The sequence below is a fragment of the Bombina bombina genome, chromosome 7 (assembly GCF_027579735.1).
Source record: "Bombina bombina isolate aBomBom1 chromosome 7, aBomBom1.pri, whole genome shotgun sequence".
Taxonomy (NCBI): domain Eukaryota; kingdom Metazoa; phylum Chordata; class Amphibia; order Anura; family Bombinatoridae; genus Bombina; species Bombina bombina.
The window spans coordinates 410,412,009-410,438,666 of NC_069505.1; the positions used below are offsets into that span (position 1 = coordinate 410,412,009).

Sequence of the window (26,658 nt, forward strand, 5' to 3'; positions counted from 1 at the left end):
GTCAAAGAGGTTTCTCTGACTCTGTGATTAATACTATGTTACAGGCTCGTAAATCTGTATCTAGAGAGATATATTATAGAGTCTGGAAGACTTATATTTCTTGGTGTCTTTCTCATCATTTTTCCTGGCATTCTTTTAGAATTCCGAGAATTTTACAGTTTCTTCAGGATGGTTTAGATAAAGTTTTATCCGCAAGTTCTTTGAAAGGACAAATCTCTGCTCTTTCTGTTCTTTTTCACAGAAAGATTGCTAATCTTCCTGATATTCATTGTTTTGTACAAGCTTTGGTTTGTATAAAACCTGTCATTAAGTCAATTTCTCCTCCTTGGAGTTTGAATTTGGTTCTGGGGGCTCTTCAAGCTCCTCCGTTTGAACCTATGCATTCATTGGACATTAAATTACTTTCTTGGAAAGTTTTGTTCCTTTTGGCGATCTCTTCTGCCAGAAGAGTCTCTGAATTATCTGCTCTTTCTTGTGAGTCTCCTTTTCTGATTTTTCATCAGGATAAGGCGGTGTTGCGAACTTCTTTTGAATTTTTACCTAAGGTTGTGAATTCCAACAACATTAGTAGAGAAATTGTGGTTCCCTCATTATGTCCTAATCCTAAGAATTCTAAGGAGAAATCGTTGCATTCTTTGGATGTTGTTAGAGCTTTGAAATATTATGTTGAAGCTACTAAGTCTTTCCGAAAGACTTCTAGTCTATTTGTTATCTTTTCCGTTTCTAGAAAAGGCCAGAAAGCTTCTGCCATTTCTTTGGCATTTTGGTTGAAATCTTTAATTCATCATGCCTATGTCGAGTCGGGTAAAACTCCGCCTCAAAGGATTACAGCTCATTCTACTAGGTCAGTTTCTACTTCCTGGGCGTTTAGGAATGAAGCTTCGGTTGATCAGATTTGCAAAGCAGCAACTTGGTCCTCTTTGCATACTTTTACTAAATTCTACCATTTTGATGTATTTTCTTCTTCTGAAGCAGTTTTTGGTAGAAAAGTACTTCAGGCAGCGGTTTCAGTTTGAATCTTCGGTTTATGTTTTTCATTAAACTTTATTTTGGGTGTGGATTATTTTCAGCAGGAATTGGCTGTCTTTATTTTATCCCTCCCTCTCTAGTGACTCTTGCGTGGAAAGATCCACATCTTGGGTAGTCATTATCCCATACGTCACTAGCTCATGGACTCTTGCTAATTACATGAAAGAAAACATAATTTATGTAAGAACTTACCTGATAAATTCATTTCTTTCATATTAGCAAGAGTCCATGAGGCCCGCCCTTTTTTGTGGTGGTTATGATTTTTTTGTATAAAGCACAATTATTCCAATTCCTTATTTTATATGCTTTCACACTTTTTTCTTATCACCCCACTTCTTGGCTATTCGTTAAACTGAATTGTGGGTGTGGTGAGGGGTGTATTTGTAGGCATTTTAAGGTTTGGGAAACTTTGCCCCTCCTGGTAGGAATGTATATCCCATACGTCACTAGCTCATGGACTCTTACTAATATGAAAGAAATGAATTTATCAGGTAAGTTCTTACATAAATTATGTTTTTCATAAATCCTGGTTATCAGTACTTTATATGTTGAATGATCTAATTATGTCTGCAGGTATTACAGGGATCAATATTTCATCAGTTTTAACCCGATAATAATGTTTCAAAAAAGACCCAATAGCATATCCAAATACCATTGTACAAACAATATGTACAATAGGAAAGATTGTTGTTACAATTACACAGACAATTACAGGCGGTCCATTTATTGGAATCTACGAATAAGCAGAAAGGAAAAAAAAAAAAAACCTTTTTTATGTAAACGCTAGTAATGTAGAGGGACGTGTGTCGCTCTGTAGAATCTGATGTTTATTAAACAGATCAGTTAGAAACCTGTAATGACTATTTATTCCCAAAAGGGAGAAAAGATTGAAAGTACCCTACGTTGTATTTAGGTGTTATTCCCAAAAATAGTATGAGAATAAATATATCAAATAATCCCTCGGTCCGGGATATGTTCATACCCTGATATTGGAATTAGGACAGAACTGAATAAAGCAAGTTTAAGACGGTATATAGTATTGAAAGTCAAGATACAAAAAAAACAATGTGTGGAGCAGTAAGTGATATACTGACCTCTGAATAACTAGGCAATAAGATACAGTTGCACTGTAATCCTGTGGAATATGTTATGCTGATATAATAAGATTTAACTTGGTGGAAATATGTTTATCTGGCATTATAACCGTTACTAATGTATAAAGAACCATATCCATCTTGTTCATTTAGGCCCCCAGGTGTGAGAGTGTGTAGCCAGAATATCCATCTACATTCTGCTTGCAATAGCATATCCTCAATATCTCCACCTCTTATGCCAGGTTTGATCACCTGGAGGACTGAGACTTTTAAGCCTGGTTTACTCCCATGTTTTTTGAGGTTGTGTTGGGCAACAGGAGTCAAATTTTTGTCCTTTTTTTTGTCATTTTCACAATTTTTAATACTGTTTATATGCTCTCCTAATCCTTATTCTGAGTTCACGTGTATAAGTACATATAAGTACCACAAATATTTCTATGGTTTGTTTTCTTCCTGATAAAATGGCTCCTGACTAGTTTGTTCCCAATCGTTAGAGCTCTTCTCCAACTAGTATTGTTTTTTTTACCAAGAAATTGAGAGAGGTCTTTATCCGATTTTAGAATTCCAGCATAACGATTTAGTATACCACTTATAGTTTGATGATCTTCATTAAATGTGGTAACGAATCTTAATTTGTCATCAACGGTATTAGTTCTCTCTTTAGGACTCAGAAGTTGATCCCTAGGGCTTCTCTTTGCTTTCCTGATTATTTGTCATGTATAGCCTCTTGAGGCATATCTTGAGCTCTTACGCTCTCTCATAGAAGACGATGTCATCCGTGCAATTCCTCCTTATTCTGAGTAATTCTCCTGTTGGAATTGCTTTTTTTGTTTGCCAGGTGTGGCAGCTATAAAACTGTAAAATTGAGTCAGTCAGTTTCTGCTGATAGTTAACTAATCTTACTCAAGATATCCATGGTATCTCTAATAAATGATGGAAGTGGCCAAACTATATCGCGTACATACAAGTACAAACATCGGCTTGCCTGTTAACATAGACTCAAAAATAAATCAAAATGTCAGTTGCTGTTATTTAAATAAAAAGTCTTTTATTGAAAAATATATTAAAACATGGAGGGTGCATACCCTATAGACAAGAGAAATAGACTAACATGTTTCGGCCTGCGCCGTATTCATAGTCCTAAAACACCAAACACACACTCAGATTTAAAAACCCACCTCTGGGATTTAATTGGTGGAAATCCTAAGCATCAATTAGGGTATTTAAAGAAACAGTGTATACAGATTTGTATCTATTGACAAAGTAGTAGGATTTTGCACATATTCACATTCACAATTTATAGTGTGCACATTAAACAATATCTAAGACCAAATGTATACAAAAATATTCAAAAAGATATATATATTCAAAGCAATCCTTCATTGCTATGTTATATCTTTGTTATTATAACATTAATGAGTCAATTCAATTTGTTTTACAATGTGTTCAAGATCAAAGTTTAATATTTCATGTTGATAGACTTCCTGATACTAAAGATTATTGGGGGACATTTAGAATACCAAATGAATTCCTTTGACAAAACTAATTGTTAGATGGAGATATAGAGGTATAGGGAGAATAGGAAAAAATCCATATTCACATAAAGGCTCCCTTATTGGTAGCGATAACAATGGTAATACTTAATTACTATCAGTACAGTGTTTTTTTGTTTTGATGTCTGGAAGGGCAACATACATGGATGTCCTAAGCTACCATGTATCCTGAATTTTATAGGAGTATGCAGGTATACTCTGGGCTAGTTCATTTTATATATACAACATTGGTGGAAGGAATTTAAAAGGGGATTTGAAACAAGGGGCATACTGTCCAAGATTACTGTGTATATAGGTGCAATAGTTTATCAAACAAGCACCTAAAGTTTTATTCAAAACATGGCTTACTGCCCATCCTGCAGATGGATTAGCGTTATACTGGGGGGTGATAGGTGAACAGGCTTAGTTCCAGTGGTTAATAAAATCATATTCAGAGTTCAGACCCAATGGAACCTTAGTCTGGAGTCTGAAAATCCAGTACATCTCCTGCCTGGATAAAACCTGAAACCTGTCCCCCCCCCCCCCTCTGCCGAGCCTGGACTTTTTCAATGATCATCCATCTAAGGCTTGTACAGTCTTGTTCATGCGTGTTGACAAAATGGTTAACTAAAGGGGTGCTGCTTTTACCTACTCTAATAGTAGATAGATGTTCACGTATCCGTGAGCGCACCTCCCTTGTTGTTAACCCTATGTATTGTAGATTACAAGTTGTACACCATAAGAGGTAAATGCAGTAGGTAGATCTACAATTCACACAGGTAGTCACATCAAAAGTTTCCCCTGTAATGCATGATTGAAAAGAGGAGCCAATCTGAACATGTTCACATGCTTTACATTGGGGGTTCCCACACCTATAGGTGCCCCTATGTCGAAGCCAAGAGGACTGAGTGGACGGAGCAGGTTTCCTAAGTTGTGAAGGGGATATAATACTCCCCACCGACTTATTCCTCCTATATGAAAACCTGCAACCTTCACTGACTGCATCCACTAGACCATCGTCGGCTGCAAGCAATCTAAAATGCCCCCGGATTATATTACAAATTGTATGATATTGTTCTGAGTAATCAGTAACAAATGTCAATTTGCGTTTAGAATTACTGTTGGATCTCTTGTTATCTGCCAGGAGGGAATCTCTTTTTATTCTATCCACTTCTGTCCTCGCTTTCTTAAGGACCTTATTACTGTAACCCCTGTCCTTGAGTCTATCCTGCAGCGCTTCAGCATGGTGTTCATAATCTTCCGTTCGCGTACAGTTTCTTTTAACGCGAATAAATTGTCCCTTTGCCACAGAATAAGGCACCTGCCTAGGATGACAGCTTTTTGCGTGTAAGATACTATTGCCTGAAATAGGCTTTCTATACACTTCTGATGTAATCTCACCTGACTGCCAGCCTCTGAGCTCAACATCCAAATAATGAATTTTTTGTTTGTTTCATGAGTGAAGCGCAGATTGAAATCATTCTGCCCCAGGTATTTCACAAATTCATCTACTGAATATCTCTCACTGTCCCAAACAAACAACAAATCGTCTATGAAACGATGGTATGTCTTAATCGCAGGCCGGAAGGTGTTACTATCTGCATTGATGTGGGACCGCTCCCACCAACCCATGTATAGGTTGGCATAAGTGGGGGCGAACTTAGCGCCCATAGCGGTCCCACATCTCTGCAGATAGTAATCACCCTCAAATTGAAAATAGTTATGTGTCAGTAGGAACTCCGTGACCTCCAACACAAATGCTCTGTAGGGCTCACCGTGTGTTGTTTCATGAATTAGAAAGTATTCAATGGCCTTCAAACCTAGATGATGGGGAATAGAAGAGTACAATGCAGTAACATCCACGGTGAGCCACACAGAGTCCCGTGTCCACTCTATTTGGTCAATCATGTTTAAAACATGTTTTGTATCCCTAATATAGCTAGGGAGGGCAGTAACAAGTGGCTGCAGTAAATCATCAAGCCACTCCGAAAGATGTTCTAGCATAGATCCTATTCCGCTAACTATTGGCCTACCCTGTACATTTTCTATGGTCTTATGCACCTTAGGCAGGTGGTGGAATATCGGAATGACAGGATGCTTAACATATAGATATTGACACGTATCATTGTCAATAAAACCTTCTTCCAGAGCCCCATCCAAAAGGTGCATCAGTTGTCTCTGAAACACATTAGTTGGGTCACCCCTAAGCTTTGTGTAACTGCTGGTATCTTCCAATTGCCGCAAGGCCTCAGCAATATAGCTTGACCTATTCATGACAACCACGGAGCCCCCCTTATCCGCTTGCTTTATGACAATATTCATATTGTCACTCAGTGATCTCATAGCTTGTTGTTCGTGTATGTTTAGGTTACTCTTAACAGGTTTCTTTGTGTGATTAAGTGTTCTTAAATCCGCCTCTACTCTTCTATAGAAGGTTTCTATAGTATTCCCCCTGCTCTGAATGGGGTAGAAAGTGGAGGGATTTTTGTATTTCTTGTGCAAAGTAGTTTGATCATTTACAATATTAACCCCTGTCTCTTGCTCCAAACCTCTCAGAGCTAGGAGGTCACACATATCCTGGAAATGAAACCCTTGGTATATATTAGAGATTGTTTGCCCCTGGGGTTGTTCCATAAACCTTTCTGAATTGTCCATTTTGAAGTGCTTACAGAGTGTCAAATTTCAGACAAATTTGTTAAGATCTAACATTGTTTTAAACAAATTAAAATTTACAGTGGGTACAAAACCCAGGCCCAAACTTAGCACTCTGTATTCTTCCTTTGTTAGGACATGATCAGATAAATTTATGACGGTTTGTATTTTGATGGCATCCTGGTTTGTCTTACTGGATATCTCCCCTGTTCGGGTTGCATAGCTACCGTCCCGCCACCCCTGGGGCGCTGTCCCATGTGAAAAACCTGCTCCATCTGTGAGAACTCATCATCTCTCTCTACTATCATGTTTGTAGATTGTTGTTCTAAAAAGGGAGCAGGGTTCTCAGATGGTTGATATCTTCTCTGTTGTGGTGTGTTTTGTTGTGAAAATCTAAGTCTACCTGGATGTTGTGCCGCATGGACTCTATTGGGGCCCTGTCTCATCTCCATCCTAGTATGCATATTCCCCCGTCCAGAAAATCTATTGTAATTAGTGTTCCTATTGACAGTCTCCTGAAGGGTTTCTTCCTCATCAGCTGAGTGTGTATTATCATCCCCAGATTCTGCCTCACTGTCTGAAAAAGTAACAGTTTTGTTACCCCTACCTCTCTGTCTCCTACCTCTGCCTCTCCTGTGCCCCCTGTTCTGGCTCCTTCTATACTGAAATCTTGAACCTCTATTCCAAATATACACTTTGTTGTTATCATAGTCTGTTTTATCCCTTAAAAATTTGGTGTGCTTAATACTAACAATCTCCTCCTTAACCTCTCTGATTGTTTTTTGTAACACTAAATCAAATTTGGGAAAATCAATACTAGTGCAAAAATTATTTAGGAGTGTTTGTACATCACAGATATCAATCCTAATAGCATTCAACATTTCAGTTTTATAGCTTATCAATAGTTTCATTAATCGGCCAGAACAGTCACTTAACCCCTTAACGACCGAGGACGTGCAGGGTACGTCCTCAGAAAAAAGGCAGTTAATGCCTGAGAACGTACCCTGCACGTCCTCGGTGTGGAAAGCAGCTGGAAGCGATCCTGCTCGCTTCCAGCTGCTTTCCGGTTATTGCAGTGATGCCTCGATATGGAGGCATCCTGCAATAACCTTAAATGGCCATCCGGTGCAGAGAGAGCCACTCTGTGGCCCTCTCTGCACCGGACATCGGTGGCCGGTAACGTTGGTGGGTGGGAGCTGACTTGGGAGGCGGGTGGGCGGCCATCGATGGGCCGGGTAATGTAGAGGGGGGCGGGATCGGGGGCGGGGGCGATGGGGGCGCGCACAGGCGCGCGCGCGTGCACGTCGGGCGGCGGGCGGGCGCGTGCACGGGGCGGGAGCGGGTGGGAACCGCTACACTACAGAAAAGACTGTTCTAAAAGTTTGTGTAAAGCTTTTTATTTTTTTAAAAAAAAACAGTCAAAGGTATCTAGGAGGGGGTGGGGGTTTGTTCTTTGGTGGGTAGGGGAGCTACACTACAGAAAATGGGGAAAAAATAAAAAAAGCAACTGTTTTTTTTATAAACTGGGTACTGGCAGACAGCTGCCAGTACCCAAGATGGCGGCCATTAAGGCAGAGGGGGAGGGTTAGACAGCTGTTTGGTGGGGGATCAGCCAGGTTGGGGGCTAAGGGGGGCTCCTACACAGCAGCATATGTAAATATGCTTAAAAAAAACCCCAAAAAGCCTAAATATATATTTTATTTTAGTACTGGCAGAGTTGCTGCCAGTACTTAAGATGGCGGGGACAATTGTGGGGTGGGGGAGGGAAGGGAGCTGTTTGGGAGGGATCAGGGGGTCTGATGTGTCAGGTGGGAGGCTGATCTCTACACTAAAGCTAAAATTAACCCTGCAAGCTCCCTATAAACTTCCTAATTAACCCCTTCACTGCTAGCTATAATACACGTGTGATGCGCAGCGGCATTTAGCGGCCTTCTAAGTACCAAAAAGCAACGCCAAAGCCATATATGTCTGCTATTTCTGAACAAAGGGGATCCCAGAGAAGCATTTACAACCATTTGTGCCATAATTGAACAAGCTGTTTGTAAATGATTTCAGTGAGAAACCTAAAATTGTGAAAAATTTAACTTTTTTTTTAATTTGATCGCAATTGGCGGTGAAATGGTGGCATGAAATATACCAAAATGGGCCTAGATCATTACTTGGGGTTGTCTACTACACTAAAGCTAAAATTACCCCAAAAAGCTCCCTACATGCTCCCTAATTAACCCCTTTACTGCTGGGCATAATACACGTGTGGTGCACAGTGGCATTTAGCATCCTTCTAATTACCAAAAAGCAACACCAAAGCCATATATGTCTGCTATTTCTGAACAAAGTGGATCTCAAAGAAAAATTTACAATCATTTATGCCATAATTGCACAAGCTGTTTGTAAATAATTTCAGTGAGAAACCAAAAGTTTGTGAAAAAATTTGTGAAAAAGTGAACGATTTTTTGTATTTGATCGCATTTGGCGGTGAAATGGTGGCATGAAATATACCAAAATTGGCCTAGATCAATACTTTGGGATGTTTACTAAAAAAAAATATATACATGTCAATAGATATTCAGGGATTCCTGAAAGATATTAGTGTTCTAATGTAACTAGCGCTAATCTTGAAAAAAAAATGGTTTGGAAATAGCAAAGTGCTACTTGTATTTATGGCCCTATAACTTACAAAAAAAGCAAAGAACATGTAAACATTGGGTATTTCTAAACTCAGGACAAAATTTAGAAACTATTTAGCATGGGTGTTTTTTGGTGGTTGCAGATGTATAACAGATTTTGGGGGTCAAAGTTAGAAAAAGTGTGTTTTTTTTCCATTTTTTTCTCATATTTTATAATTTTTTTTAAAGTAAATTATAAGATATGATGAAAATAATGGTATCTTTGGAAAGTCCATTTAATGGCGAGAAAAACGGTATATAATATATGTGGGTACAGTAAATGAGTAAGAGGAAAATTACAGCTAAACACAAACACCGCAAAAATGTAAAAATAGCCTTGGTCCCAAATGGACAGAAAATGGAAAAGTGCTGTGGTCATTAAGGGGTTAATATGAGGTTCCACATATCAATGAATTCCTGGTCATCGGTTTCAAAGGTTGGAAATTTACTAATTCGCAAACCCCTAGGTATCATGTTTAGGGTTAGGTACTTCTCTAAAGTCCAAATATCCCATTTAATTTTCTTCTCCTTAATCAGGAGACGTTCCATCTCTTCAAAAAGCATAGGAAGATCAAAACTTTTGCGATCATGAGAAAATATGTGCTCTATCTCAACATTGTCAATGTCCCTCTCATTTACTTCTTTTAGTGAGTAGTAGGTGACCACAGCTGATCCCTCATTATTTATCTCTTGCTGCATAATGTTGCAAAACCTGGTGCTTTGCCCAAACACCCAAAATATCAAGAAAGGAAAAGGACGGTTCAATGCAACAGAAGAACAATTTACTGCTTTAAATTAAAGTCCAGATATAGAAAAGCATATAAACTATTTTTGTAATCCCAGTGGTAATCAGAGTTTCAATGTTATGCCTCCCTCTCTCTTGGAAATGATAAAGATCAAAAATATGTAAGCGTTATAATTCATGTATTTTCCTTTCGCATGATACGCTAATCAATTACTGTGTCACTGTGTTCAGCATATATTCTGTTTACGACATATGTCCCAATATGGCTAATTAGCCAGTGGCACTCTAGGAAAATCCCACAGATATAACAAAGTCAGGTAAGTAATCAATCGAGTAGCCTGTAATCAATTATTGCCCTTGTACACTATGCGTACCTCCGCTCCCTCCATGCCCCAGTACCTCAGACCTGAACTCCTTGGTTCTTCTATGCGCTGTTCCGGACCCTCGTCCGTCCACACCATGCGGATTCAGCGTCTTCCGTATCACCCACGTGTGGCGTGATGTCACTTCCGGATCTTCCCGTCTGTTTGCGGTACTCGATAGGTGTACAGTGGAGGGGGCCTGAGGGAGCGCGGACCAATCGGCAAGTTCCTCCTGGTTACCTTGCAAATCCCACCGTATGTTGACAAATGGGAACAAAACGTTGTATCCAACGATGTCTTCCAAGTGCTTTACAAATGCTGTTGTAATGTGACTATGGGGAGCCGTAGAAACTTTATCCAGAGAGAGTATTTAGGCAAATCCGGACTGCAGTGCAGCTTAAGTAATGCAACAGCAACTGACCTGGGCAAAAAATTCAGCTCAAAAATAAATCAAAATGTCAGTTGCTGTTATTTAAATAAAAAGTCTTTTATTGAAAAATATATTAAAACATGGAGGGTGCATACCCTATAGACAAGAGAAATAGACTAACATGTTTCGGCCTGCGCCATATTCATAGTCCTAAAACACCAAACACACACTCAGATTTAAAAACCCACCTCTGGGATTTAATTGGTGGAAATCCTTGGAAGACATTGTTGGATACAACGTTTTGTTCCCATTTGTCAACATATGGTGGGATTTGCAAGGTAACCAGGAGGAACTTGCCGATTGGTCCGCGCTCCCTCAGGCCCCCTCCACTGTACACCTATCGAGTACCGCAAACAGACGGGAAGATCCGGAAGTGACATCACGCCACACGTGGGTGATACGGAAGACGCTGAATCCGCATGGTGTGGACGGACGAGGGTCCGGAACAGCGCATAGAAGAACCAAGGAGTTCAGGTCTGAGGTACTGGGGCACGGAGGGAGCGGAGGTACGCATAGTGTACATGGGCAATAATTGATTACAGGCTACTCGATTGATTACTTACCTGACTTTGTTATATCTGTGGGATTTTCCTAGAGTGCCATTGGCTAATTAGCCATATTGGGACATATGTCGTAAACAGAATATATGCTGAACACAGTGACACAGTAATTGATTAGCGTATCATGCAAAAGGAAAATACATGAATTATAACGCTTACATATTTTTGATCTTTATCATTTCCAAGAGAGAGGGAGGCATAACATTGAAACTCTGATTACCACTGGGATTACAAAAATAGTTTATATGCTTTTCTATATCTGGACTTTAATTTAAAGCAGTAAATTGTTCTTCTGTTGCATTGAACCGTCCTTTTCCTTTCTTGTTAACATAGACTGCCAATACTCAAAACAATTGGTCTCCCAGGTGGTTTGTTTTTGTTCTTGTGAACTTTAGGTAGAAGATATAATGTGGATACTTTTGGGTTGTTTACTTGTAAGAAAAGCCATTCTTTTTGGCTAATTAGATCTTCCATTTCGGCTTCATCAATCATGGCGTTATATTCAATCAGAAATTGGGCAGTGGGATTTGAGAATAGGTGTTTATAGCATTGCTTATCCATAAATTGTCTTTTTGCCTCTATAATATAATGCTCTTTTTCCCAAATGACAATGTTGCGAGGTTAATCCTCTTTTTTTCAGATATTTGCCTTGGTGCAGTACGTGAGCCTTGTTGTTTGTGCTAAGCTGAGTGGAGACCTTTGTGTAATTTAGTTATTTCTGGGATACTGGTACTCTATCACACACATTTTTATTCTAAGTTTTAATACACCCACATCTACACTGTTGATGCTTATTTTTAATAGTTCGTTATTAAATGTTAAAGGGACACTGAACCCAATTTTTTTCTTTTGTAATTCTGAAAGAGCATGCAATTTTAAGCAACTTTCTAATTTACTCCTATTATCAATTTTTCTTCGTTCTCTTGCTATCATTATTTGAAAAAGAAGGCATCTAAGCTTTTTTTGTTTCAGTACTCTGGACAACACTTTTTTATTGGTGGATGAATTTATCCACCAATCAGCAAGGACAACCCAGGTTGTTCACCAAAAATGGGCCGGCATCTAAACTTACATTCTTGCATTTCAAATAAAGATACCAAGAGAATGAAGAAAATTTGATAATAGGAGTAAATTAGAAAGCTGCTTAAAATTTCATGCTCAATCTGAATCACGAAAGAAAATTTTTGAGTACAGTGTCCCTTTAAGTTTTAATTTTGTTTTTTCCCTCTTGACGGTCTCTCTTGCCGTATACCTGTATATACAATATACATTATTTCTGAGTGCTCCTTAACTGTCCATCTCTCTCTTCTCTTTATATTAACTGTATAACAAGGACAGTGAGCACCCCCATTCCTCATTAATAGTTCTAGTGCTAGTATACTCTTATTTTGGGTTATTTCCCAATAAAGTTGGTAATTTTATTAAGTTTATGGGGTATTAATAGACCATTTGCTTCCCACCACTACATTTATAACGTTAGTCTGAATAGGAGTACATTTCTGTGCGCCCTGTTCTGTCTTTTTTAATGCGGTGTCCATGTAATCCTCTTCAGTAAGAGTATTGGTAGCGGTTAGCTGCTGGAGGTCACAGGAAGACTTCTCTGTTCTCTCTCCAGCAATCCATGCTAACCCCCACCTGGCGGCAACCAGGGTTAGTTACTCTGTTTTCCTTCTATCACAGGTCCCTGTCAGACGTGGAACTGGTGAGAAGAATGCAGACTTCTAACCATGAGTCCCTGTATCCCTGCCCCATGGCTTGTTGTCTAATTGTGGCATGACTGAGGGAAAGGGACTTTTTGTTAAATTGATGTGCTAATGTGCTCCCTCTCAGCGGCTCTGTCTCTAATAACTAAATATGATTAGTGACCAACGCACACTAGTATACAAGTATGCCGGCAGTTAAATAATTCCTCTCAGGTAGGGGTTTATATGCGGCCTTGGATACCGATGCCCTTTCAATGTTTATATGCACTAGATACCAATACCCTGTCAGATAGGGTTTATATGAAAGAGAACGTTTTTACTTAGTGTGGATCGTTCCGTTATTTTCAGTGTCTGATGTATACACTTTATGGTGGGTTGCGACTCCAATGGGGTTTCTAAAAATGGCCCGTTGTACGCAATTCCACATGTGGTGGTGTTGGGTAGTCACTTGTACTGGGACAATATCTAGTTCGGGGGTTTGATGATTGTCTCCCTACCTGCAGTATGTTTTAAGATATCGAGGGTATGTATACCGGAATCCCCTCTTATATGGTCCTGGCCCTCAGCCAGTGCACGCTCGATTTTACAAGCCCTTATTTGGTACACAGTAAGGTCTGCAATTGCTCATATGCAGCCTTATAAAGTAACCACCTTATAAGGAATGTGGTGTACACTTTGTTAGGTTAGAATGGCGGCAGCGCTAATTTAATGTTTGACGCCATCCGCCTGTCCTCCCTCATGTCTTCCTCGCTGAGTGCCTCAGGAGGATCGAGGTGTGTGAAGTTAATCTGGTGGTAATCGCATAGCACGCTAATAGCATAGTCTCCTTACTTAAAGTGAAAGTCAATCCTAGCGTTGTACAAACTTAGCAAAACTTTTTTGTAGCTGTAGCAGCTAAGAACGGCGATCGGTTAAAACAAATAAAGGAGCTTTCTACATGAACTATCTTATACTTCATGAATGAAAGTCCCCTTTTATTTGTTTCAATAAACAATCCTAGCGTTTGTACAACACTAGGATTGACTTTCACTTTAAAGGGACATTAAACACTAAATAAATGTTAGATAGAATGATACATTCAAAGAAAAGATTAGTCTGAGAATAACCTGCAGATGTATTTTTTAAGTTTCATTAGCTGTTTAAATATTTACAAAATAAGTGTAAAGTTTTAGTGTCTATAAAACAATGAGAGCTGCCATGTTGTAACTTTCATATTTGTTAATGGGGCCGGCATTTTATTTTCTATGCGGTAGTGCGCTCTTCATCTGCGCTTCCAGCCGCGATCTGTTATTTTGGCGCGCCCCTGTTCTATGCACTAATGGAGTCTCCGGTGCGATATTTTTACCCACCCTCTGATTTATGTCTGGGGATCGATATTGAAACATATATAGTATAGCCTAGTGGGCAGTCAAAAGATGTTTGTCTACCATGATACTCTTTTGGGCGTTTAAACTTTATGGACCAAATACTTTTCTGCGCTTTTAAGAAACTTTGTATTACATTAATAGGGATTTCTTGATATTTGCTGCCATCTAGTGGAAGATGAAGGTAGTTCATCTACTGCAGACATTTTTCTTTTATCATGAAAAGAATAATGCCTTCTAGTTATCCCTTATTCAGTACCCTGCGGCTATAGTGATGCACTATATTAGTATTGCAGTCATTGGTTTACAGTGCAATTGGATATTATTAGCCGGTATAATAATTAGTACGGCTACATACTGCTCTGACCTGGTTGGGGTCCAAGATCCTTTGTTTCTCTCCCTTTTTGGTTTCTTTTGGCTTTTTTGTCCTCGTTGCATACCTTTTCAGATTTTTACAAACTTGATATTTTGGGAGAAAGGTGTTTCAAGTGGTGGTGCCTTTAGTTCTCCCTCCCTGTCCATTCTGTGTACTCTCTGGCTTGGGTATTGGTTTCCCAACAGTAATTGAATGGAATTGTGGACTCTCCATGCCATTGGAAAGAAAACAAAATGTATACTTACCTGATAAATTCTTTTCTTTCCTGGCATGGAGAGTCCACGACCCGCCCATTTTTTATAAAAAAAATTTAGGCGGCTTTTATTTTTATATAATCTTCAGGCACCTCTCTCTACCCCTTGTGTTCCTCTTTCTCTTTACTTGTTCCCTCGGCTGAATGAATGGGGATTATGGGAAGTGGGAGGGATATTTAAGCTTTGCTGGGGTTTCTTTGCCTACTCGTGGCGGCCAGGAGTTGAATTTCCCAACAGTAATTGAATGGAATTGTGGTCTCCATGCCAGGAAAGAAAATCATTTATCAGGTAAGCATACATTTTTTTTTTTTTTTTTTTTTTGTGAAAGTTGCCATCACCCAATGTGTAGTCAGTCCTTAAGAATGAATTATGCAACAGTACACATTCAAAGAAAGAGACAATCTACTCCAGAATTGTTGTTTAAAAAGATAGATAATCCCTAGTTTTGCATAACCAACACGTTATATTAATGCACCTTTTACCTCTGTGATTACCTTTTATTAAGTCTCTGCAGACTGCTCCTTATCTCAGTTATATTAATATACTTTTTACCTCTGTGATTACCTTGTATTAAGCCTCTGCAGACTGCTCCTTATCTCAGTTATATTAATATACTTTTTACCTCTGTGATTACCTTGTATCTAAGCCTCTGCAGACTGCTCCTTATCTCAGTTATATTAATATACTTTTCTTCTGTTATGTGTGATCAGTCCACGGGTCATCATTACTTCTGGGATATTATCTGCTCCCCTACAGGAAGTGCAAGAGGATTCACCCAGCAGAGTTGCTATATAGCTCCTCCCCTCTACGTCACCCCCAGTCATTCTCTTGCACCCAAAGACTAGATAGGAGGTGTGAGAGGACTATGGTGATTATACTTAGTTTTTAGAACTTCAATCAAAAGTTTGTTATTTTACAATAGCACCGGAGCGTGTTATTACCTCTCTGGCAGAGTTTGAAGAAGAATCTACCAGAGTTTTTCTTATGATTTTAACCGGAGTAGTTAAGATCATATTGCTGTTTCTCGGCCATCTGAGGGAGGTAAAAGCTTCAGATCAGGGGACAGCGGGCAGTTGAATCTGCATTGAGGTATGTCGCAGTTGTTATTTTCTGAATGGAATTGATGAAAAAATCCTGCCATACCGTTATAATGAACATGTATGTATACTCTGCACTTTAGTATTCTGGGGATGGTATTTCACCGGAATTACTCTGTAAAAGTACATTAAACCTTTTATTAGGTATTTTTCATGTTAAACGTTTTTGCTGGAATGTAGAATCGTTTGCATTAATGAGGTACTGAGTGAATAAGTATTTGGGCATTATTTTCCACTTGGCAGTTTGCTTGTGTTAATTATGACAGTTTCGTTTCTCTCTCACTGCTGTGTGTGAGAGGGAGGGGCCGTTTTTGGCGCTCTTTGCTACGCATCAAAAATTTCCAGTCAGTTTTTCTGCATGATCCGGTTCATCTCTAACAGAACTCAGGGGTCTTCAAACTTCTTTGAAGGGAGGTAGATTCTCTCAGCAGAGCTGTGAGACTTATATAGTGACTGTGATTTAAAACGTTGTTTAAAATTTAATTAGTGTTATTTTACTAATGGGAACAAACCTTTGCTAAAAAGTTGTGTTGTTTGTTAAGAGTGATGCTATAACTGTTTTTCAGTTCATTATTTCAACTGTCATTTAATCGTTTAGTGCTTCTTGAGGCACAGTACGTTTTTATTAAATAAAATTGTAACCGAGTTGCATGTTTATTGCTAGTGTGTTAAACATGTCTGATTCAGAGGAAGATACCTGTGTCATTTGTTCCAATGCCAAGGTGGAGCCCAATAGAAATTTATGTACTAGCTGTATTGATGCTACCTTAAATAAAAGCCAATCTGTACAAATTGAACAAATTTCACCAAACAGCGAGGGGAGAGTTATGCCGACTAACTCGCCTCACGTGTCAGTACCTGCATCTCCCGCCCGGGAGGTGCGTGATATTATGGCGCCTAGTACATCTGGGCAGCCATTACAAATAACATTACAAGATATGGCTACTGTTATGACTGAAGTTTTGGCTAAATTACCAGAACTAAGAGGCAAGCGTGATCACTCTGGGGTGAGAACAGAGTGCGCTGATAATTCTAGGGCCATGTCTGATACTGCGTCACAGCTTGCAGAGCATGAGGACGGAGAGCTTCATTCTGTAGGTGACGGTTCTGATCCAAACAGATTGGATTCAGATATTTCAAATTTTAAATTTAAATTGGAAAACCTCCGTGTATTACTAGGGGAGGTCTTAGCAGCTCTCAACGATTGTAACGCTGTTGCAATACCAGAGAAGATGTGTAGGTTGGATAAATACTTTGCGGTACCGGCGAGTACTGACGTTTTTCCTATACCTAAGAGATTAACTGAAATTGTTACTAAGGAGTGGGATAGACCCGGTGTGCCGTTCTCACCCCCTCCAATATTTAGAAAGATGTTTCCAATAGACGCCACCACACGGGACTTATGGCAAACGGTCCCTAAGGTGGAGGGAGCAGTTTCTACTTTAGCTAAGCGTACCACTATCCCGGTGGAGGATAGCTGTGCTTTTTCAGATCCTATGGATAAAAAATTAGAGGGTTACCTTAAGAAAATGTTTATTCAACAAGGTTTTATATTACAACCCCTTGCATGCATCGCGCCGATCACGGCTGCGGCAGCATTTTGGATTGAGTCTCTGGAAGAGAACCTTAGTTCAGCTACGCTGGACGACATTACGGACAGGCTTAGAGTCCTTAAACTAGCTAATTCATTCATTTCGGAGGCCGTAGTACATTTAACCAAACTTACGGCTAAGAATTCAGGATTCGCCATTCAGGCACGCAGAGCGCTGTGGCTAAAATCCTGGTCGGCTGATGTAACTTCTAAGTCCAAATTACTTAGTATACCTTTCAAGGGGCAAACTTTATTTGGGCCCGGTTTGAAAGAAATTATTGCTGACATTACAGGAGGTAAGGGCCACGCTCTACCTCAAGACAAAGCCAAAGCTAAGGCTAGACAGTCTAATTTTCGTCCCTTTCGGAATTTCAAAGCAGGAGCAGCGCCAACTTCCACTGCACCAAAACAGGGAGGAGCTGTTGCTCGTTACAGACAAGGCTGGAAGCCTAACCAGTCCTGGAACAAGGTCAAGCAGGCCAGTAAACCTGCTGCTGTCCCAAAGACAGCATGAACCGAGGGCCCCCGATCCGGGACCGGATCTAGTGGGGGGCAGACTCTCTCTCTTCGCCCAGGCTTGGGCAAGAGATGTCCAGGATCCCTGGGCGCTAGAGATCATATCTCAGGGATACCTTCTAGACTTCAAATCCTCTCCCCCAAGAGGGAGATTTCATCTGTCAAGGTTGTCAACAAACCAAATAAAGAAAGACGCGTTTCTACGCTGTGTACAAGATCTATTATTAATGGGAGTGATCCATCCGGTTCCGCGGTCGGAACAAGGACAAGGGTTTTACTCAAACCTGTTTGTGGTTCCCAAAAAAGAGGGAACTTTCAGACCAATCTTGGATTTAAAGATCCTAAACAAATTCCTAAGAGTTCCATCGTTCAAAATGGAAACTATTCGGACAATCTTACCCATGATCCAAGAGGGTCAGTACATGACCACAGTGGATTTAAAGGATGCTTACCTTCACATACCGATTCACAAAGATCATTACCGGTATCTAAGGTTTGCCTTCTTAAACAGGCATTACCAGTTTGTAGCCCTTCCATTCGGATTGGCTACGGCTCCAAGAATCTTTACAAAGGTTCTGGGTGCCCTTCTGGCGGTACTAAGACCGCGAGGAATTTCGGTAGCTCCGTACCTAGACGACATTCTGATACAAGCTTCAAGCTTTCAAACTGCCAAGTCTCATACAGAGTTAGTTCTGGCATTTCTAAGGTCGCACGGATGGAAAGTGAACGAAAAGAAGAGTTCTCTCTTTCCTCTCACAAGAGTTCCATTCTTGGGGACTCTTATAGATTCTGTAGAAATGAAGATTTATCTGACAGAAGACAGATTAACAAAGCTTCTAAATGCATGCCGTGTCCTTCATTCCATTCAACTCCCGTCAGTAGCTCAATGCATGGAGGTGATCGGCTTAATGGTAGCAGCAATGGACATAGTTCCCTTTGCACGCCTACATCTCAGACCGCTGCAATTGTGCATGCTGAGTCAGTGGAATGGGGATTACTCAGATTTGTCCCCCACTCTGAATCTGGATCAAGAGACCAGAAACTCTCTTCTATGGTGGCTTTCTCGGCCACATCTGTCCAGGGGGATACCGTTCAGCAGGCCGGACTGGACAATTGTAACAACAGACGCCAGCCTTCTAGGTTGGGGCGCTGTCTGGAATTCTCTGAAGGCTCAGGGACAATGGAGTCAGGAGGAAAGTCTCCTGCCAATAAACATTCTGGAATTGAGAGCAGTTCTCAATGCCCTTCTAGCTTGGCCCCAGTTAAAGACTCGGGGGTTCATCAGGTTTCAGTCGGACAACATCACGACTGTAGCTTACATCAACCATCAAGGAGGGACAAGAAGCTCCCTAGCAATGATAGAAGTATCAAAGATAATTCGCTGGGCAGAGTCTCACTCTTGCCATCTGTCAGCAATCCACATCCCGGGAGTGGAGAACTGGGAGGCGGATTTCTTGAGTCGCCAGACTCTTCATCCGGGGGAGTGGGAACTTCATCCGGAGGTCTTTGCCCAAATACTTCAACGTTGGGGCAAACCAGAGATAGATCTCATGGCGTCTCGCCAGAACGCCAAACTTCCTCGCTACGGATCCAGATCCAGGGATCCGGGAGCGGTTCTGATAGATGCTTTGACAGCACCTTGGAACTTCAGGATGGCTTATGTGTTTCCACCCTTCCCGCTGCTTCCTCGATTGATTGCCAAAATCAAACAGGAGAAAGCATCAGTGATTCTAATAGCGCCTGCATGGCCGCGCAGGACTTGGTATGCAGATCTAGTGGACATGTCATCCTGTCCGCCTTGGTCTCTACCTCTAAGACAGGACCTTCTGATTCAGGGTCCATTCAAACATCAAAGTCTAACTTCTCTGAAGCTGACTGCTTGGAAATTGAACGCTTGATTTTATCAAAACGTGGTTTTTCTGAGTCGGTTATTGATACCCTGATACAGGCTAGGAAGCCTGTTACCAGAAAGATTTACCATAAAATATGGCGTAAATACCTATACTGGTGTGAATCCAAAGATTACTCCTGGAGTAAGGTTAGGATTCCTAGGATATTGTCTTTTCTACAAGAAGGTTTAGAAAAGGGTTTATCGGCTAGCTCATTAAAGGGACAGATTTCAGCTCTGTCCATCTTGTTTCACAGGCGTCTGTCAGAAAATTCAGACATCCAAGCCTTTTGTCAGGCTTTAACTAGGATCAAGCCTGTGTTTAAAACTGTTGCTCCGCCATGGAGTTTAAACTTAGTTCTTAACGTTTTACAGGGTGTTCCGTTTGAACCCCTTCATTCCATTGATATAAAATTGTTATCTTGGAAAGTTCTATTTTTAATGGCTATTTCCTCGGCTCGAAGAGTCTCTGAGTTATCAGCCCTACATTGTGATTCTCCTTATCTGATCTTTCACTCAGACAAGGTAGTTCTGCGTACTAAACCTGGGTTCTTACCTAAGGTAGTCACTAACAGGAATATCAATCAAGAGATTGTTGTTCCATCCTTGTGTCCAAATCCTTCTTCAAAGAAGGAACGTCTTCTACACAATCTGGATGTAGTTCGTGCCCTCAAGTTCTACTTGCAGGCAACTAAAGATTTTCGCCAAACTTCTTCCCTGTTTGTCGTTTATTCTGGACAGAGGAGAGGTCAAAAAGCTTCTGCTACCTCTCTCTCTTTTTGGCTTCGTAGCATAATACGTTTAGCTTACGAGACTGCTGGACAGCAGCCTCCTGAAAGAATTACAGCTCATTCCACTAGAGCTGTGGCTTCCACTTGGGCCTTTAAGAATGAGGCCTCTGTTGAACAGATTTGCAAGGCTGCAACTTGGTCTTCGCTTCATACTTTTTCCAAATTTTACAAATTTGACACTTTTGCTTCTTCGGAGGCTATTTTTGGGAGAAAGGTTCTTCAGGCAGTGGTTCCTTCTGTATAATGAGCCTGCCTATCCCTCCCGTCATCCGTGTACTTTTGCTTTGGTATTGGTATCCCAGAAGTAATGATGACCCGTGGACTGATCACACATAACAGAAGAAAACATAATTTATGCTTACCTGATAAATTCTTTTCTTCTGTTGTGTGATCAGTCCACGGCCCGCCCTGTTTTTAAGGCAGGTGCATATTTTTTAAATTATAATTCAGTCACCACTACACCCTTGGTTTCTCCTTTCTCGTTGGTCTTTGGTCGAATGACTGGAGGTGACGTAGAGGGGAGGAGCTATATAGCAACTCTGCTGGGTGAATCCTCTTGCACTTCCTGTAGGGGAGCAGATAATATCCCAGAAGTAATGATGACCCGTGGACTGATCACACAACAGAAGAAAAGAATTTATCAGGTAAGCATAAATTATGTTTTTACCTCTGTGATTACCCTGTATCTAAGCCTCTGCAGACTGCCCCTTATCTCGGTTATATTAATTTACTTTTTACCTCTGTGATTACCTTGTATCTAAGCCTCTGCAGCCTGCCCCTTATCTCAGTTATATTAATATACGTTTTGCCTCTGTGATTACCTTGTATCTAAGTCTCTGCAGACTGCCCCCTTATTTCAGTTCTTTTAACAGACTTGGGTTTTAGCCAATTAGTGCTGAAATAACTTCACGGGAGTGAGCACGTCGTTATCTATATGGCACCCATGAACTAGTGCTGTCTAGCTGTGAAAAACTGTCAAAATGCACTGAGATATGAGGTGGCCTTCAAGAGCTTAGGAATGGGCATATGAGCATATGTTGCCATTAGGTATGTGCATTTGTCATTCGTTTGTATGAACAAATAACAAATCGCTGTGGGTACCGAGCAGCATTCAGCTTTTTTCAGAGCTGGATTTATTCTTTTAAAAGTGCAGCACATAAAGATCTTTGTGTGTTTCACTTTTAAACTAATAAATCAGACTCCGAAAAGAACCCAATGGCACTACCCACGGCCATATTCACCATTGGTTCATGCAAACGAGTAACAAATGCACTTACCTAGTGTCCATTTCTTCCAGTTACAGCCCCACAAGGGGGCTGTGGTCTCTATAGGTAGACATGGTAACAGTTTATCCTTTTGAAGTGTAGCTTGGAGACCTCTAATCTTTCTGCAATCAGTTTATTGTCCCTGTTCAGTAGAGGACTTTTGCTGCAAAAATAATGTGACAGTAGAACCTAAGTGTCTGCTTATTTAGCTGTAGACAGTGACACTGCACTGAGAATTTCTAACCTGTTTTTTTAACACACTGTTTTTATATTTACTTAAAAAATGTTTCTTCTAATGGAGCACTGTTTTATATCCCTTTAAAAGGCTTTGGTAGCAAAGTTGCCTTTTGGCTATTGGTCCCCTCACATCTTTCAGCCTATTTGGATCCTTTATTATGTAGGAGTTTCTGAATTCCAGTACCATATTAAACTGTCTGTTTCCAGTAACATGTTTATGCATCGTTCTATCTTATGCTTACAGTACTGCGTAACAATGTCTCTCACCAGTCTGCCCTTAATGAACTAGATATGAACGCTCATTGTTTTATTGGGTGTGAACAGGAAGCCGTGGCTTTGATAGGAAGTGTGCCTGGTCTCAGCACTTGCACTCTTCAAGCTGGTATCAGAAGTAATAAGCTGTTTTTTTATTGGCTCTTTCTATAAGCCAGAGGTTTTGAAGCTAATAGTAAATAAATACATAAAACCTTGTAATTACAAGATCTTTCTGCCATCTTGCAATAAACTAACATACTGGGTGAGAGTGAAATAGGTTGAATGCGTTAACACCTTGTTTGCTGCACTTGATTTTCAGTAGACCAACTCCTGCATCTCTTGTGATCACTAGAAGAGGAACATCGTTTTCCTGTATCCTATGTTGTCATCTCTGCTGAGGCCATTTAGGGACAGATATGTAGCAGTTAGGCTTGTGAAGTGGGCAGTTCCAGTCCTTAGAATTATTTTATTTTTTGCTTCTGGGGATAGTTGTTATTCACTAACAGTGTGGAATTTTGCTTATCGTTTAGCAAGCCTTTGTCCCAAAAAACAGTATTATACAAACTTGCTCTTTGTGTTAGTTTCAAAATCCAGATAACACGCTTTACCATGCCCTTTTTTCATGAGATAAATATTTTTAACATGTTTAAAGGGACATTAAATGCAAAATGTTTAATTTATGGATAAAGTTTACAATGCACTTTCCTGTAATTTTAACTCTGATAATTGTACTATTTCCGCTCCCACCAGAGAGGCTGGAGTGCATTCCATGGAATGTAGAACCCTGACCTTCGTGTAAGCAGCACTGTGAGGGGTTGATATATGCAGGAGCTTGTTTAAAATGTGACCCTAATTGGCCACAGCAAAAGGAAGTAGCAACATTCATGAAGCTTTTTATGGGGTGTGTCCCAGGTCTGTAAAACAATGTTTGTTCTTCTAACTAAATACCATCTATAAATGATTTTAAAACATTTATTTTGTATGCAGATCAATCACAGTGCATTTAATGATTTCTGATGCATACAGTAGTGTTCTTTTATATGTATGACTGACATTTTTAGATTTGACCGTCCCTTTAAACTTAGTACGTACAGAGAGAAATGCACTCACAGGAACGAACAACCAGCTCAATACCATTGTTAGCCTGTTCTTTGGCGATTTACCACCCGAGTGCAACTTCTTTTTGCCCAGTAATGCTTTTCACAGAGTAGAACTCTCCTGTAGTATATCAGTCTGATCCCCCCTATTAGGGTCAGTCCAGCACCGAAATACCAGGCAATTCCTCTCTGAACAATGAGCACAGCAACCCCAGACTATCGTTTCGTCCTTCATTGGGCCTCGTCAGTGAGGTGTAGCTATATTCCTCTAAGCAGGAAAGTTCTACTCTGTGAAAAGCATTACTGGGCTAAAAGAAACTGCACCCAGGTGGTAAATCGCCATAGAATAGGCTACCAATGGTATTAAGCTGGTTGTTCGTTCCTGAGAGTGTGCTTCTCTCTGTGTGTATTGAGTCTCCCTATGGGAAAAAGGGGCAACCAGACGTGGACTCCTTGCTCAGTGTGCTTAGAGGGATATGGCTACACCTCACTGACTAGGCCCAATGAAGGCCGAAACGATTGTCTGGGGTTGCTGTGTTCCTTGTTCAGAGAGGAATTGCCTGGTATTGACCGTAATAGGCGGGATCAGACTGATATACAACTGGAAAGTTCTATTCTATAAAAGGCATTACTGGGCTAAAAAGTTGCACCCAGGTGATAAATCTACATAGAATAGACTAACAATGGTATTAAGCTGGTTCTTCGTTCTTGTGAGTGCACTTTTCTCTGTATGTATTTAGTCTCCCTTTAAACTTAGTAGCCAGCAAGATAATTAATGAGCCAACAACAAATGATTTCAGCTATACTTGGGCATTTGTAATAGTCCAGATATGGAGGATTTGGCTGTAAAATTCCAGGAAATGTTTCAGTTTATTGTGCTATGGAATAAATAACTTGCCCTATGTTATTAAAGTACGTTTTTCTATGTTGGATCCAAAATAATGGTATTTTTAAAAAATATATATATATATTTTTTAAATTGTATTTATTTTCACCAACTGGAGTGCAATTCCATGGAATTTAGAACCCTGTCCATATTTGTTGCACAGTGATAGCGGAATAGGTACAGAAGCTGATTTATGTTTGTCTCTATCATGTCACACCAAAAGGGGATAAGATAACATTTAAAAGGCATTTTAAGAAGTGTGTTCCTGGATTCCAAAGCCATGCCAATTTTGCTAACAAAATGAAAGTGTAAATGCTTTTTTATTTGTATCATTAGCAATTCCTGCTGCGTGTATTATTAGTGACTTCCTTTTGCTTATGTTTTTGTTTGTGTGCCGTGTCGCTGTCTCCAAATAAAGCTGGGGGCATTGCCGTTATCAGCCCTTGAAGCTTCCTTACGAATGAGCTGTGCACAAACCTACATTTCCTGTTAGTTTCAAAATACATTCAAACAGATTTAAAGGGATAGCCTATTCAAAATTAAACTTGGGGATTCAGATAGAGCAGCACATTTAAGCAACTTTCTAATTTACTCCTATTATCAAATTTTCTTCGTTCTCTTGGTATCTTTATTTGAAGAAGGTGGAATGTAATCTTAGGAGCCGGCCCATATTTGGTTCAGCACATTTAGACACCAATCAGGTAGCGCTACCCCCAGATGCTGAACCAAAAATGGTCCAGCTCCTAAACTTACATTCTTGCCTTTTCATATAAAGATAACAAGAGAACGAAGAAAAAATTAAAATAGGCGTAAATGAGAAAGTTGCTTAAAATTGCTGCTCTATCTGAATCATGAGAAGTTTCATTTTGCCTAGACTATCCCTTTTAACTTATTGCATAAAATACAATGTATAAATAGTGCTCTCACATGCATGCTAACACTGAGTTTATGTTCTTCTAACTGCCAAACGCTGACAGTGTGTTTCTCTGAAGTTTCCACAGCTTATTTGCCCGTCCCGCCTTGCAGCAGTGTTTGTCTCCAGATTCCCCAATCCCCGTGGCACATATGACCGTTCGGCTCCTGGCAGTCCTCACTGATCACCAGAAATTGACCGACCTGCTGTGTACTCGCTCAGGTATTTTTTATTTCTTTGGTCTATTCCTCTTAATCCATTGGCTGTACCTACCACACCCCCATTTAGAATCTGATCAGAAGGTGACAATAAGTGATATCAAATGCTGGTTTTTGTTCATTGATTAACCAGCTGGATGGCGAGAACATTGATGTGTAATGCATAGCAGCCCTTTCTGGTAGCCAAATGGAGTCATAATAAAAAGACAATGCAGAAACATTTACTCTGAATATTAAATTAGCAGTATATTTTTCTTCTGACAAATTTAAAAGCGAACTTCAATTTGCCTGACCCCTGTATCCTGTGACAACCATCAACCAATCACAGACTCATATATGTATAAACTGTGAGCTCTTGCACATGCTCAGTAGCAGCTGATGCCTATAGTGTGCACATAAAAACACTGTGCACATGTTGATAATGGCATTGGATGGTCTGTTGCAACATTGTTATACTGTATATATAGTGCTTAAGACACATACACCTTCCTTAGCCTACCTCAGTATGCTTGCATGGGGAAGGTGCTACATTTCAACAAAGGAAATGAAGAGACACAATTAAAACAAATAATTGTACTGTTTTTTTTTGTTTTGATTTTTGTTTTGTTATATTTACATATTTCTTTTACAAGATATGACGAGTCCACGGATTTCATCCTTACTTATGGATTACGCCTCCTGGTCAGCAAGAAGTGGCAAAGAGCACCACAGCAGAGTTGTATATATAGCTCCTCCCTTCCCTCCCACTCCAGTCATTCTCTTTGCCTGTGTTAGTGATATGAAGAGGTAAAGTGAGGTGTTAGTTTAGATAATTCAATCAAGAAGTTTTTTATTTTAAAATGGTGCCAGTGAGTAATATTTATCTCAGGGAGAAATCGTCAGTCTATAACTTCCCAAGAGGAGTGGAGACATTTTATTTTTCTGCCCTGATGTTGATGATCTTAGCAAACTTTATCTAAGATCTATGCTGGTTCCCCCAGAGCAGTTGAAGGTAGTGTAAAGAAACCTCTTCAGTGTGGAGAACGGTGTCATGCTACAAGCAGCATTGAGGTATGTTCAATCTTTTGTTTCTGGGGAGACTTGATACATCAGAACAGGCTGACATTATTCCCTAACTGGGAGGGGTAATCAGTATAC

The 26,658-nt window shown here is 40.1% G+C and overlaps 1 protein-coding gene across 2 annotated transcripts in view; it reads left to right on the plus strand.

The window, feature by feature from the left end:
• The window catches only part of ATRIP (ATR interacting protein), a 236,748-nt gene that overhangs the window by 93,138 nt on the left and 116,952 nt on the right, over positions 1-26,658 (plus strand). For both annotated transcript variants that reach the window (XM_053721193.1, XM_053721194.1), the window contains exon 10: positions 25,383-25,525. In XM_053721193.1, coding sequence (XP_053577168.1) covers positions 25,383-25,525 — 143 coding nt within the window. The remainder of the gene's footprint in view (positions 1-25,382; positions 25,526-26,658) is intronic.